Genomic DNA, 12,720 nt, shown 5'->3' with positions numbered 1-12,720 from the left:
CGGCTTTTTTTTTTTTTTTTTTTTTTTAAACTAAAATTTTAAATACTAGCAAATGAAAGCCCTTTTTCTTCCTAAAAGTCTTCATAGTTTAGAAAATTATTTAATTAAAATATAAGCTCCAAATTACTTACTCTAAAACTAATGTCAGCTCTAATTCTTCGTCTCTCCTCTTCTGTTAAGTGTGGTGCCATTCTGTCAATGTTTTCATCAATGTATAAACTATCATTTTCATCGAAAATCATAAAAACGAGAATGAAATCTCGGTCCACATTTCTAGGTCTGTCATACATATCTAAAGTGCCTGTAAATATGAAGTAATAAAAATGTTGTAATGCATCTTTTCAAAAGTAAATTGAAAAACAATACAAAAGACATATATTGTTTAAATTCTGACTTCAAAGTTTTCTTTTTTACAAAAAATGAAGGTTAATATTTATAAATGTTTAAAAAAAACACTTTTTTAAGATTAGATAATATTATTTTTATAATATCTTGATTTTTCACTAAACATCCTCGTGTTTCTTTTATAAATAAAAAATGAAAATACAAATATGTTATAAAATTATTTGAGTTTATTAAAAAAGCTCAAAAGTAATTAACCAAATGTTTTTTTCAAAGAATTCTAATGTTTTCAAAGAATTCTATAACACTATTAAAAACTGTTGTATTCAATCATATGATAAAAATTAATTGAAAGCTTTATGAAAGTTTAAAAAATTGAAAGTTGAATGCGTAAGTGCATCATAAGAAGGGTAAATCGGGAAAAGGGATAAAAAAAGAATATTAGCCTTTTTTGTGTTGTTTTATTATAAAGCGCGCACTTTTCTTTACACGGTTTTCCAAAGCTTTTTTGCCTAGGAAAAAAACACGCAGTTTAAGTGCCTTACACTTGAAGCAAAGCTATAATTATGAATTAAATATAATATACTGCCGTAAAAAATTATTTGAGCTTCAGAAGGTATAAATAACTAAAATATTTTAAAAGTTACGAAACTTCTTTAAAAATCGCCAATTTGGCGACATTTCATCACCTACATGAAAATTGTCAAAATTAAAGCATTAGTTTTACTTTTTGCAATTTTTTTATGAGCCCAGATAATACAGCATTGAAGTAAGTTTTTAAATCTTAAATAATTAGACCTCATACACTTTTCATTTCTTCAAAATTGTGTTTTTTTTCCAGATTGGCATGCTGCTTCATTTTCAAAATAAGCATAGACAGCACTGGATAAAGATAGGCTAAACTTGACCTAACAGTAATGAATAAATCTTACAAACTCACATCATTTAGGAAAATAGCACATTATTTCCAAAAAAAGCATCATTTCATGCAAATATAGAGCCTTTAAAAAACACCCTTAAATCTTTTAATTTATAGAATTAAATAATTGCTTGATTCTGACCTGGTCTACAGACGATGAGTGGCCCAAGAAGACCAGCATGAATATCAGTATCAGCATTCCTGTGAGAATGGTACATCCATGTGAGACAATCTGGATCAGTAGGACTAGGACCATCTTCAGGAATGAAGAACCAGTGGTAAGAATGTCGTCCATTTGGTGGTACCATATCATCCACTTTATCCTGTGGTCCAGTACCATCCTCATAAAGAGCTCCTAAAAATAAAATTCTGTTAGTAATTTCTCATTTATTATTGACATTAAATGTTGTCTGGGTATTACTAACATGAAACAATATCTTACTAAACGTTCAACAAAAATAACTTAATGACGCAATGTTTACTGCTCTGTTTAATTACCGATATTTAAAGCAATTTGATTAAAATAAAATTATGAATTCTTTTTTAATGGTAAAGTTCCATTAAATATATTATTTATGATAAAAAATATTATTCATGACCGTGCATGGAATAAAAAGGAACATTTTTCTGTAATTCTTTTATTCAAATCACAAATGAAATTATAGTAAAATTTTTTTTAATATCTTTTATTGTATTTATGGAGTATAATAAATTAAGTAAGCATATAGCGCTATTTTTTTTAAATTACTTTCAAAAATAAATTTAAAAAAAAATAGAAATGGTAATTAAAACTATTTTTAATAGTTCAAAAATATTATTTGCTACACTTTATAAAATGTAAACGTAAAAAAAAAAGATTTCAAATCCTCCTTATATGAAAATTTTTAGTTTAAATTAAATAATAAATTTTCAATAATAAATTAAGACTTAATAAATATCAAAATCTATTAATTTATCACGCATAGTTTCTTTTCTCAGAAATAACATTGAGAAAAAAGTAAGACCAAAACTAAAAAATATGGTAAAATTTACAGTGTTTCTGGCTCTATGGGAACATTGAAAAGCTCGTTGATTTTTAAAGAATAGATTTGTTAAGGATTTTTTTGAAATTAACAATAAACTATGGTTTCATAATAGATTGAAAAATTTGGTAAATATGGTAAAATTTGATCATTATATCATGCTACCTTAGAGCATGGCATAAAAACCCATTTATTCAGTTAAATTTATTTTTAAGTTGTGTACTTTTTACTAAATGTACAGTAATGAGCCATTACTATATATGTACGGCAAAATTACTAAATGAATAATATAAATACAGTACATTTTGGCTTTATTAATCAGAATTATGATTTTTTACCAGAAATGTTCTTAGCATACAGCACTGTAATTTTACCAGAATGTTTTTTTCCGTAAAGAATAATTACTTACTCAAGGTTAAAAAATGTAAGTAGTGTCTGAAAACTATTCGCATTTAAATAATAATAATTTAATAACTTTACATTTTTATTAAAAAAAGGGTGAAAAAATCAAAATATTTATAGGCTTTATCAGGCGTAAAAGTTTATTATCCAAGAACAATGATTCAGATGTTAGTTAGACTGCAGCTTATTGTTATTAATTTTCTATAGCACAATCGCTAGTTAGTTGACCTACATATAAATAATTAGTAACACGTGTTTTTTAATCTTTTTATCATTAAAAGAAATAATTCAGTCTTCTTTACGTTTAATTCTTTTAACAATTATATTTAAAAAGTTTTTACTTCACTCTGCTTATTGCAATAAACTTTAACAAGACTCTGGGCTAATTGTAAATTGTTTGAAACAAAGGAATTTAATTGGCAATGAATGATATATTTTCTAATTAGCCTAAGTCTACGTGCATTTATTGCAATAAGTCTGAAAGAGAAACGAAAGCAGATTACAAAGAGGCGAAATTTTCAGTTAGTTGCACGACGAGGTGGATATATATATATATANGGATATATATATATATATATATATATATATATATATGTAACTGTTATAACCAAAAAAAGTATCCTATGAATAATTGGGGTATGCCATTAGAAGTCCTCCATTTAAGTTCTTTTTTGAATAAAAACTCAGTTGATGAGTAAAAAATAAGAACAGAGCATTGAACTTTTTTTTTAAGATTGAATTGCTTAGTTGAAATGCTAAAAATTATTAATGCCGTAAAGTATTATTTGTGTTACAGTATTAAACGTAAGGGAAATTTTTTATACTATTTTTCTTCATAAAATTCATTTCTAAATTTAAATTATAAATTAGAAATAATATTGTAAACATTAATTTCTAAATTTATTAGCAGTTCAAAAAATTAAAAATATTAAAAACGAAATATATAGGTCACATTATTTGTATTCTGTTATGTAAGTTACCTTCCCTTTGTTGAGATAAGTGAAGTATGACAGTTTTAACAATTGAATGAATCAATGAATAATAAAATAAGAATGAGTCTTTTTTCCTAACATGTCTATTGAATTGTGAATGATGAATTCATGTTGTTAAGTCTTAGCCTCGGGTAAATTATTAGGTATTTCTCAATTTGAAACACTTCGTGTTGATTTTAAATAGAAATAGCTTATAAAATATGTGTTTAATATTTCCCCAATTCCTATTAGGAAATTAAATGATTAAAGTTATATTTTGATTGTATAAATACATTACCAAAGGTCTGATTGATCGATTAAAAACAAATGGAATTCGAAACTTTGAAATGCAATTTAAAAATATTAATGTTAGACTTTTTTTTTGTTTTACATACCATTAACTACGACAATTAATGACAATGAAACATCGATAGAAGATTCATCATAGTATCGCGATTTAACCACTGAGAGACGTTTATATTGAATCTGTTTCACTGTAACATATCATACATGAATTGTAACTGTTAATGCTGTTCTGAATATACTTGAGTGTCAACCAAAATAAAGGAACTATAAGAGAAGTTTGCTACTTTGTAAGAGATATTTGCAATATGTATTCTATTTTATAAGACATCACCTAATGCAATATTTATATAATGTAATATATGTAATAACATATCAATCAATTGACTTTAGCCAATGAGAGTCATTGATATGGAATCTTTCCCTCTGTAACCTATCACGCATGAATTATAGCTGCTACAGCTGTTCTGAATGCACTAGACTCTAGGGAGTCAATCAAAGGAAGACTTTGATATTGAGTCTGTTTTTCTGTAACCCATCAGACATAAGTTGTAACTGTTACAGCTGTTCTGAATGCATTAGAGAGTCAATCAAAGGAAGGCTTTGATATTGAGTCTGTTTCTCTGTAACCCATCAGACAGGCATTGTAACTGTTACAGCTGTTCTGAATGCACTAGAGAGTCAATCAAAGGAAGACTTTGATATTGAGTCTGTTTCTCTGTAACCCATCAGACAGGAATTGTAACTGTTACAGCTGTTCTGAATGCACTAGAGAGTCAATCAAAGGAAGACTTTGATATTGAGTCTGTTTCTTTGTAACCCATCAGACATGAATTATAACTGTTACAGCTGTTCTGAATGCACTAGAGAATCAATCAAAAGACTAGCGAGGAAGTCTGCTATTTTCTAAGAGATATTTGCAACATTTGGAGTTTTATAACAGTACAAATAATACAAGAGAGTCAATCAGGGGAAGCAAAATAATAAAACATATTAAGACTGATATCTGATATTTTGTAAGAGGTATTTGCAACATTTGTTATTTGGCAACATATTAAATAATACAAGAGAGTCAATCTAGAGGGAAAAAAACTAATAAAATTTATTAAGGCCAATATCCTCTACTTTTCCAAAAATATTTATAGCATGTTAAATAAATCAAGAGAGTCAATCAAGAGAAAGAAACGAATAAAATATATTAAAGCTGATATTCTGTAAAATATATTTGTAACATTATGTTGTTTTGCAATACAATAATCGAAGATAGTAAGTCAAAGAGAAAGAAACTAATTAAATATATTAAGGCCAATATCTGCTATTTTAAAGGAGATGCACTGTAAAAAAATTCCTCATCAAATTACGGTAAAAAGTACCGGCTGGTACTTTTCAGGGTGCTGGTACTTTTTACCATAAAATTCACTTTTACCGGAACATGTAACAGAGCAAAAATCTGTGGTACTGTGGTAGTGTAATTAAGTAATAGCTACTAAACAATCATTGAATCACTCTTAATTAAGTAAATATTACTGTAAAAATTACGGTATAATATTTTACAGTAAAAATAAATTTTACGATAAAATTGATTTAACAGATGAGGAACTAAAAGTGCCAGTATTTTATACCTTAATTTGAACCAGAGTTTTCAATTGTAACATATGTTACTTTGTTCGTAAACACTATAAAATGCTATTTAAAAACGTCTGTAAAGCTAAAAAATGTTTCAGCATTCAGCTTCCTTGATATCACATATTTTTCAAAGAGTACTGGTATTCAGGTGAAAGTCAATTTGTTTTGCGAAGAGAAAAGTAAATGGAGAATAATAAAAATGAGAATTTAAAAGCCATTGTGACATGGGTAATTTAGAAAGCAGTGTCGTGTGAAAAACATCGTTTTTTTTCAACCCAGCGAGCGTGTGGATTGCTACTTCTAACCGTAACTAGTATAGCTATGATTGAGCACGTGAGATTCTCTGACCGTTTTGTGCATCAATATATGCCACATTACCTAAGAATGATTAAACTCGAATTAACCGATGCACTTGTGGCTAATGTGCTAACGCACTTTGGCTAAATGATTTTCAAGAATTTAAGAATCAGTATTTTCTATTTCATCATGTTGAAATAGGGCGAATCACTGATGTGTTGAAAAAGTAGAATTCGCTTAATGCACCCACGCAAGTTATTTTGTGAAAGTTATTTCTTCAGTGTTAAGGTATTATTTTCATATATGTTTGTCTTTTTCTTAATATTTTGATTTTCTTCGAAATGTTTGTTTCAAAAGAGTTCTAAAAATTAATTACTGTTGAATCAAAGCAATCCGATGACCACGGGACCAGATATGTAAATGTAAAACGGAAAATCACTGGGGGAAAAAAGTATGGTGAAAACAACCAGAATATGGAAAAATTTACTGTATTTTTGTCTCTATGGGCACTCTAAAAAGCTCTGTAATGATTATAAAGGTGCTTTGGTAGTGATTTAGGTAAAATTGATAATAAAATATCGTTTGATAATATGGTATAAAATTTGGTAAATGGTGTAAAGTTTGGCAATTTTATCGTACACTTGGTGCCCTTTCCATGCTAAATATCACGAAGCTAATACTGTTTGAGTTAAAAATAATATGCTGTACAAGATTAGATAAGAATATGCAAGAAGGGGAAATATGTGTTACACTTGGTTACCTTTCCATGTTAAATAGCATAAATCTAATACTGTTTGAGTTAAGAATAATATTTTGCACAAAATTAGATAAGAAAATGTTAACTTCATATATTTCGAAAATATTTTGTTTGTTGTCAATTATTTGTGTAGCACTTAGTTCCATTTCTTTCACGAATAACAAATTTTTGTATTTATGCTTCTGTTTTGGGAGATAAGAATGAAGTTTTACTCAAGCTTCTAGACTTTTGAATGGTGAAAAGGTTTTATTTGATAAAAACATTTATATTACACGTGGGAATATTTTATTGTCAAATAGCTTATTAGGAAACTAGACTGAAGAAGAAACTTTTCATTGCAAATTCTGTTTTATTTCCATTGAAAGTGAGTTTATGTAATATTAAAAAAAACTATGGAGTTTAAAATACTGAAATTTTTTTCTCCAAATATCGAAATGCAAACAAATAATTGGAGAACCATCCCATAGCTCATTTCTACACTGTAAAATATTCCGAGTCAAATTGGTAAAAAAAAGTAACTTTTTACTGTAAAATCCATTTTTAGCGGAACATGTTACGGAACAAAAAATTGATGTATAGTAATTTTTACTGTAATAATTACGGCAAAATCACTGAATCCCTCTAATTAAACAAATATTACAGTAAAAATGACTGTATAATATTTGACGGTAAAAATGAATATTACGATAAAATGGATTTCACGGACAATGCACTCAAGTGCCGGAGTTTGATCCGCAATTTTTCACAGCGTAATTTTTCACAGTGTCCTAATTTGTTTGTATCCTATCATAATTTGTTTGCATTTTGATATCGTGAAATGTTTTCTTAGTAATCGAAACTTCATATCATACTATAGGTTTATTTGAACTAACTTTTTCTGTAATTTACATTTCGAATTACTTACGGAGGCGAAAAATAATTTTCCCTAAAGGGTTTCTCACGAGGTATAGCGTCCTCTAAATACGCCATCCGATTGACACGTTCGCTATCTTTCTTCCGCACTCGTGTGATACATTCGAATTACGGTATAATTTTACGATATGATAGAATTACGGTATTAAGTACCGGCACTTTAGATGCATCATCTGTAAAATCAGTTTTACCATAAAATAAATTTCACCGTAAAATCAATTTTTTTTCATAAAACAATTATTACCGTAAAATATTATACCGTAATTTTTACAGTAATATTTGTTTAATTATAGGGATTCAGTGATTTTATGGAAATTATTATTGTAAAAATTAAGGTAGGTCAGATTTTTTTATTCCATAATATGTTCCGGTAAAAAGGGATTTCATGGTAAAAAGTACCGGCACTCTGAGGTCCAGCATCTTTTTGTGTGATTTGATCCACATTTCTTTTACAGTGCTGTTTATTCACCATTTTTGTTTACAGTTTCCGGATTTTTAGTCACTAGTGTAATGTCTCGTGCTGGTGCGAGATCAGCCGTGAATGTGTTAAAATTACTATTACTACTTTTGATCTATGAGATAAATATCGTACCTTCGTGAACCTTGATGTATCGAGAACCGTGAGGATGCATAGAAAGAAGCATGGAGGCATTGTTCCAGAAGTGGACGATGGCCATATCACCTACTTCTCCTCTGATAGTTGGTCCGAGGATACCTTGCCATGGCTCACGGGCTTTCATTATAGTATAAGTCTCATCGGTGAATTCTCTGTAAATAGCTTTCTTGTACACCTTGCCCAGACGTAAGGGATTTTGACTGACTTGAAAATATCTCTTTGACAAGCTGAAAAGAGTTAAAAGATTTATTACATACAGTTTAAACCTGCACTCTTGAAATATATACAAACTACAGATTGTTTTGATTCTGCTGTTTCACACTTAGAGAGGAAGTAGAGCTCATCAAAATGATTAAGAATTGCATCGAAATCAATTGCCCGAAATATAATATTAAGTTACATGCCATTATCACGACAAGTTGTCAAATTGTGACAAGTTTTCAAGTTGTTTGCAAAATAAGTAAATTGCGATAAAAAGCTTACTTCTAAGCTAAATTTAACGCAATTATTGACAATTATTACTCAAAAACATTGAATTAACATAAAATTAAAATAATTCGATAAATAAGAGACAATTACAAACGCGCACGAGCAGAAAGTTCATAATAGGAAAACGAACCAAGTGTCGTGAGATGAAATTTCCTGCCAATTGCTAATTAATTCACAAATCTTATGACATCTCACCCTATCTTCCCTATCTTACTCTGTCTTCCCTATCTTACTCTATCTTCCCTATCTTACTCTATCTTACCCTACCTCCTCTTTGAGTTCTAAAGTAGTAGGATTTCTGCGGCATATCCGGAGTATCACTAGGAAATCAATCAGAAATTCTATTTGCCCTTAAAATTTCTTTATTATAATTGAATTTGATATAAAATTTTAATATTAAGATTAAATTTTAGTATTTTTTTGAAACATTAATAAAATCTGCTATTTCAAATTATTTTTAAAATTATAAATTGTTCAAAATTGTGATTTAGTCCTAGTATATGATAACCTTTGACAAGAAAAAAGCACAAATTAGATTTTTTTTTACTCAAGTATATATTTCATTTGGATATCATGGAAAAATATTAAAACTAGCTACCAAAATAAAATAAAAAATATTCTGAAACAATTTCTTCTACCGAAAAATGGATTTTATGTATCATAATGTTTAGAATTAAAAGGACACTCGAGTATCAAATTCTAAATGGTAAAAATAAAATCGTTTTTTAGAAGACAGTATCCAATTAGGTTAGGGAATAGTTCTTGAACACTTATTTTTTCTCGAGTATCGAATTTCAAATAAGCAAAAGAAAATTGATTTTTAGAAGACAGTATTAAATTAGGTTTGGGAAGAGTTTTTGAACACTTATTCTTAATGAACTTTTATAATTTGAAAAAAACCATCATTTTTTTCAACATTATTCAGCATTACATTATTTCTTACAAGATATATCTCAATTTTGGTACAATAGAAAATTTATTTAATTTATTTAAACTTTACTTTTATATATTTTAGAAATGATTCTAACAAATATATATATATATATATATTTATTTAATGCTTGTTTAGTAAACACTTGATGACATTTTTTTACTTATTTACGTCAAAACTGATATTTTCTGAAGTTTATTAATCATTCACTAAAGAGAATGAAACAATCTTTTTTTAATTCTGCAAGTCATATCATTTTTGAGCAATATCATATTCGTTTGTCATTTAGTTGCTTGTTGTGTGCGTCAATGTCTAGTCAAAGACAATTTATGGCTACAATGACTTGATGACTTGACTTGATGGCTACAATGATGAAGTCGAACCTTATATTTTTGTTTCGCAATTTATAGTAAAATGATACACCAAATACTATAAGAGGTTTAAATCACTATTTTATGTTTTTTTTTCTTCACAAAAGAGTAGTAACGTAAATGTTGATGACAAAAATACTTGCAGTGCTACCAAGGGCATTAAACTCTCGTAAATGTCAAAGTTGAATTTTTAAAGTCAAATCCCGTTTTAATTTTTTTGTCAACATCGATCAGGAAGAACAATCTCTGGCAATATTAATGAATCGTGGTGGGGGGGTACTATCTCACTAACTATACTTATTTGATATTGAACCATCGGATATCCATTTAGCATAATTGGTACAAAATTTTTGATGTGGCTAAAAAATTAAAAAAATTAAATAGGATGAAAGTTTCATCTCCAGATCAAAAGTCAACTAATATTTTTGGCACCGCGAAAGGAAAATTTGCACACTAGATGGCAAAACGTTGCCAGTAACGTTTACGATAATTTCATTGAATAAAATCTAAAAAATAAAATAATTTTGAAAATTTAATCAATATTAGTTTTTGATTAAACATAAAATGCAGTGTTCTCGCTGGATTAAGTTTAAGAAGTTCTCAAAAGTGTCTATCTCTTCATTATTAAAATAACAATAACTATTCCTTATACAACTGTTAATTAAATTCTGTAACCCTTTCTACAAAAAATATACATTTCATTTTGGAAAAAAAAGGTTGTTGATACCCTAAACTGATTAAAGAAAATTCTAATTCAAAAATGTTTTTCCGATACTTTTCTTTAAACAAAAAATTAAATACTTTCTGGATTGCATTTGGTGGAAAGTAGAAATTGATGGAACAAAAAAATGGATCTGGATATACTGAACCAAAAAAAAAATCATGAGAGAAACTTAAGATTAAACATACTCCAGAAAATCTAAAAAGACAAACAATAGAGATAAAGCCAATATCTGATACAGAAACAAAAAAGGAGATTCAAGTTAACTGTTCTTTCAAATAAAGAATTGAAAATTCTAAATTCTTTTTCTCAATCTGTTGTCAAACTCAAACACGATTTTGTTGGAATAGGTCAAAATAATTTTTCCGGTAAATCTAGATTTTTGAAGGAACAGAAAACCATACCTTACTGTATCAGGATTTCATAGGGTTGTTATCTTCCAATAAAATATAAAATATCCCCCGAATTATAAAAAGATTATATTAACAGACAGAATTTTCTTAAATAAACAAAAATAAACAAAAGTTATACTTTAAATTACAGTGTTTCAAAAATCACTTTTTTGGCAGTTATAGAAATATCATACAGCAATGATATTTATTTCTTCGGCAAATCCAACTTCTCTAAAAAAATAAGTCTTATCTGTATCAAAACTTAGCAGGAGTTAAGTACAAAATTTTTATTCCAATTTAGGATAAAGATATGTTTATTAATTGATATTTAATAAATAAACCTCACGAAACTTTGAAATATAACTTTCTAATAATTAGAAAAATATGAAATCCATTATAAATAATCTAAGTGAAAAACTTTCACGTCAACTGAAATCATTTTGTCCTCGAGTAAATCCTGTTTTGGTATCTGACAATCCCTGTTGTACCAGAAGTATGCAGATTATTTCCCCATAGAGCAACAAAGATTGACACTATGTGAAGAAGTTTAAATTGTTCGGCCCTCACACTGCGTTTTATTATATAAACATCAAGGAATTATTTAAAAAAAATGTGAATTAAATGTTATAGCGGCACACCCAATGTAGATTTCGATGGTGATATAGCACTGTGGGAATATTTCCTTAATTTTTATCACGAAAAATAAAAGAAACGCGACGTTCAAGGCAAGCAGCTTACCGTATTTTTCTTAAAAAGGGACGCAAATTTGCATTTAGAAATAAATTCAAATGAGATCAAGGTTAGCACCACCGTGTGAGAAAAATAAATCACAGCTTATTTATGAGTTTGAGTATTGATTTTAATAAGGGAACCTATTTAGATTAATTAAAAGTGCAGCAGACAAAAAACCATTAAAGCAAAACTTAATTATAAATAACTGAGCTTAGATGAATTGATGTAAATAGAACAAGACTACTTGTCTACTTGTTTTAGAAACAAGCAGTACGTCGAACTCGTTTAGATGTTAATAGTTAGCATGCAAAAACTAATCAATAGCTAGCGAAGTTTAAATATTTTGTAAATGTTTTAGAATGTTGCATTTTAGAATAATGGAGAGCATTTATCTTTTTAATCATTTGAAAAAGCAATGCGTCGTAACCGTTCAGTTGTTTATCGTTAACTTGAGGAAATAAGTATGTAACCATGTAATTTTAATAAATTTTTAAACGTTTTAAAATAAAACAGAACATTAAAATTTTTGATAATGAGAAAATGGTTCTGCGTCAGACTTGCTCAGTTGTTAGTGGTTAGCACAAACAAAAATAATTCTAAGACCAGTAATAATAACAACTTTTTGAATATTTTAAAATGTGACATTTAACAATAAAGTAGAGCGATTTTTTATGTATTTAAACAATATAACTGACAGAAACATATTGACATATATCTATAATAGAAATATGATTAAATAATCGTAACTGAAATTATTGCTGTTTGTTATTAATATTTCTAAGCGATTCGTACAAATTTTACAAATGCAAAATAGCTGCATTTAAAACAAATCTATAACTAGTTATAGTTATAGTTAGATTTTCTAATTAAATATAAAGACTGATATTAAGCAAAACTCTAAATGACAACCTGAAACA

General features: G+C 28.0%; 1 protein-coding gene across 4 annotated transcripts in view; it reads right to left on the bottom strand.

The window, feature by feature from the left end:
• Positions 1–12,720, bottom strand: part of LOC107453699 (hephaestin-like protein) — a 96,100-nt gene that overhangs the window by 25,610 nt on the left and 57,770 nt on the right. For all 4 annotated transcript variants that reach the window (XM_071177539.1, XM_043038978.2, XM_043038977.2 and 1 more), the window contains exons 2-4: positions 8,144–8,394; positions 1,404–1,616; positions 132–301 (exon numbers count right to left, since the gene is read on the bottom strand). In XM_071177539.1, the coding sequence (XP_071033640.1) occupies positions 132–301; positions 1,404–1,616; positions 8,144–8,291 (531 nt within the window). In that variant the 5' untranslated portion in view covers positions 8,292–8,394. The remainder of the gene's footprint in view (positions 1–131; positions 302–1,403; positions 1,617–8,143; positions 8,395–12,720) is intronic.

The sequence above is a fragment of the Parasteatoda tepidariorum genome, chromosome 2 (genome assembly GCF_043381705.1).
Source record: "Parasteatoda tepidariorum isolate YZ-2023 chromosome 2, CAS_Ptep_4.0, whole genome shotgun sequence".
Classification (NCBI taxonomy): Eukaryota; Metazoa; Arthropoda; class Arachnida; order Araneae; family Theridiidae; genus Parasteatoda; species Parasteatoda tepidariorum.
This window is presented reverse-complemented; position numbering and strand designations above follow the sequence as displayed.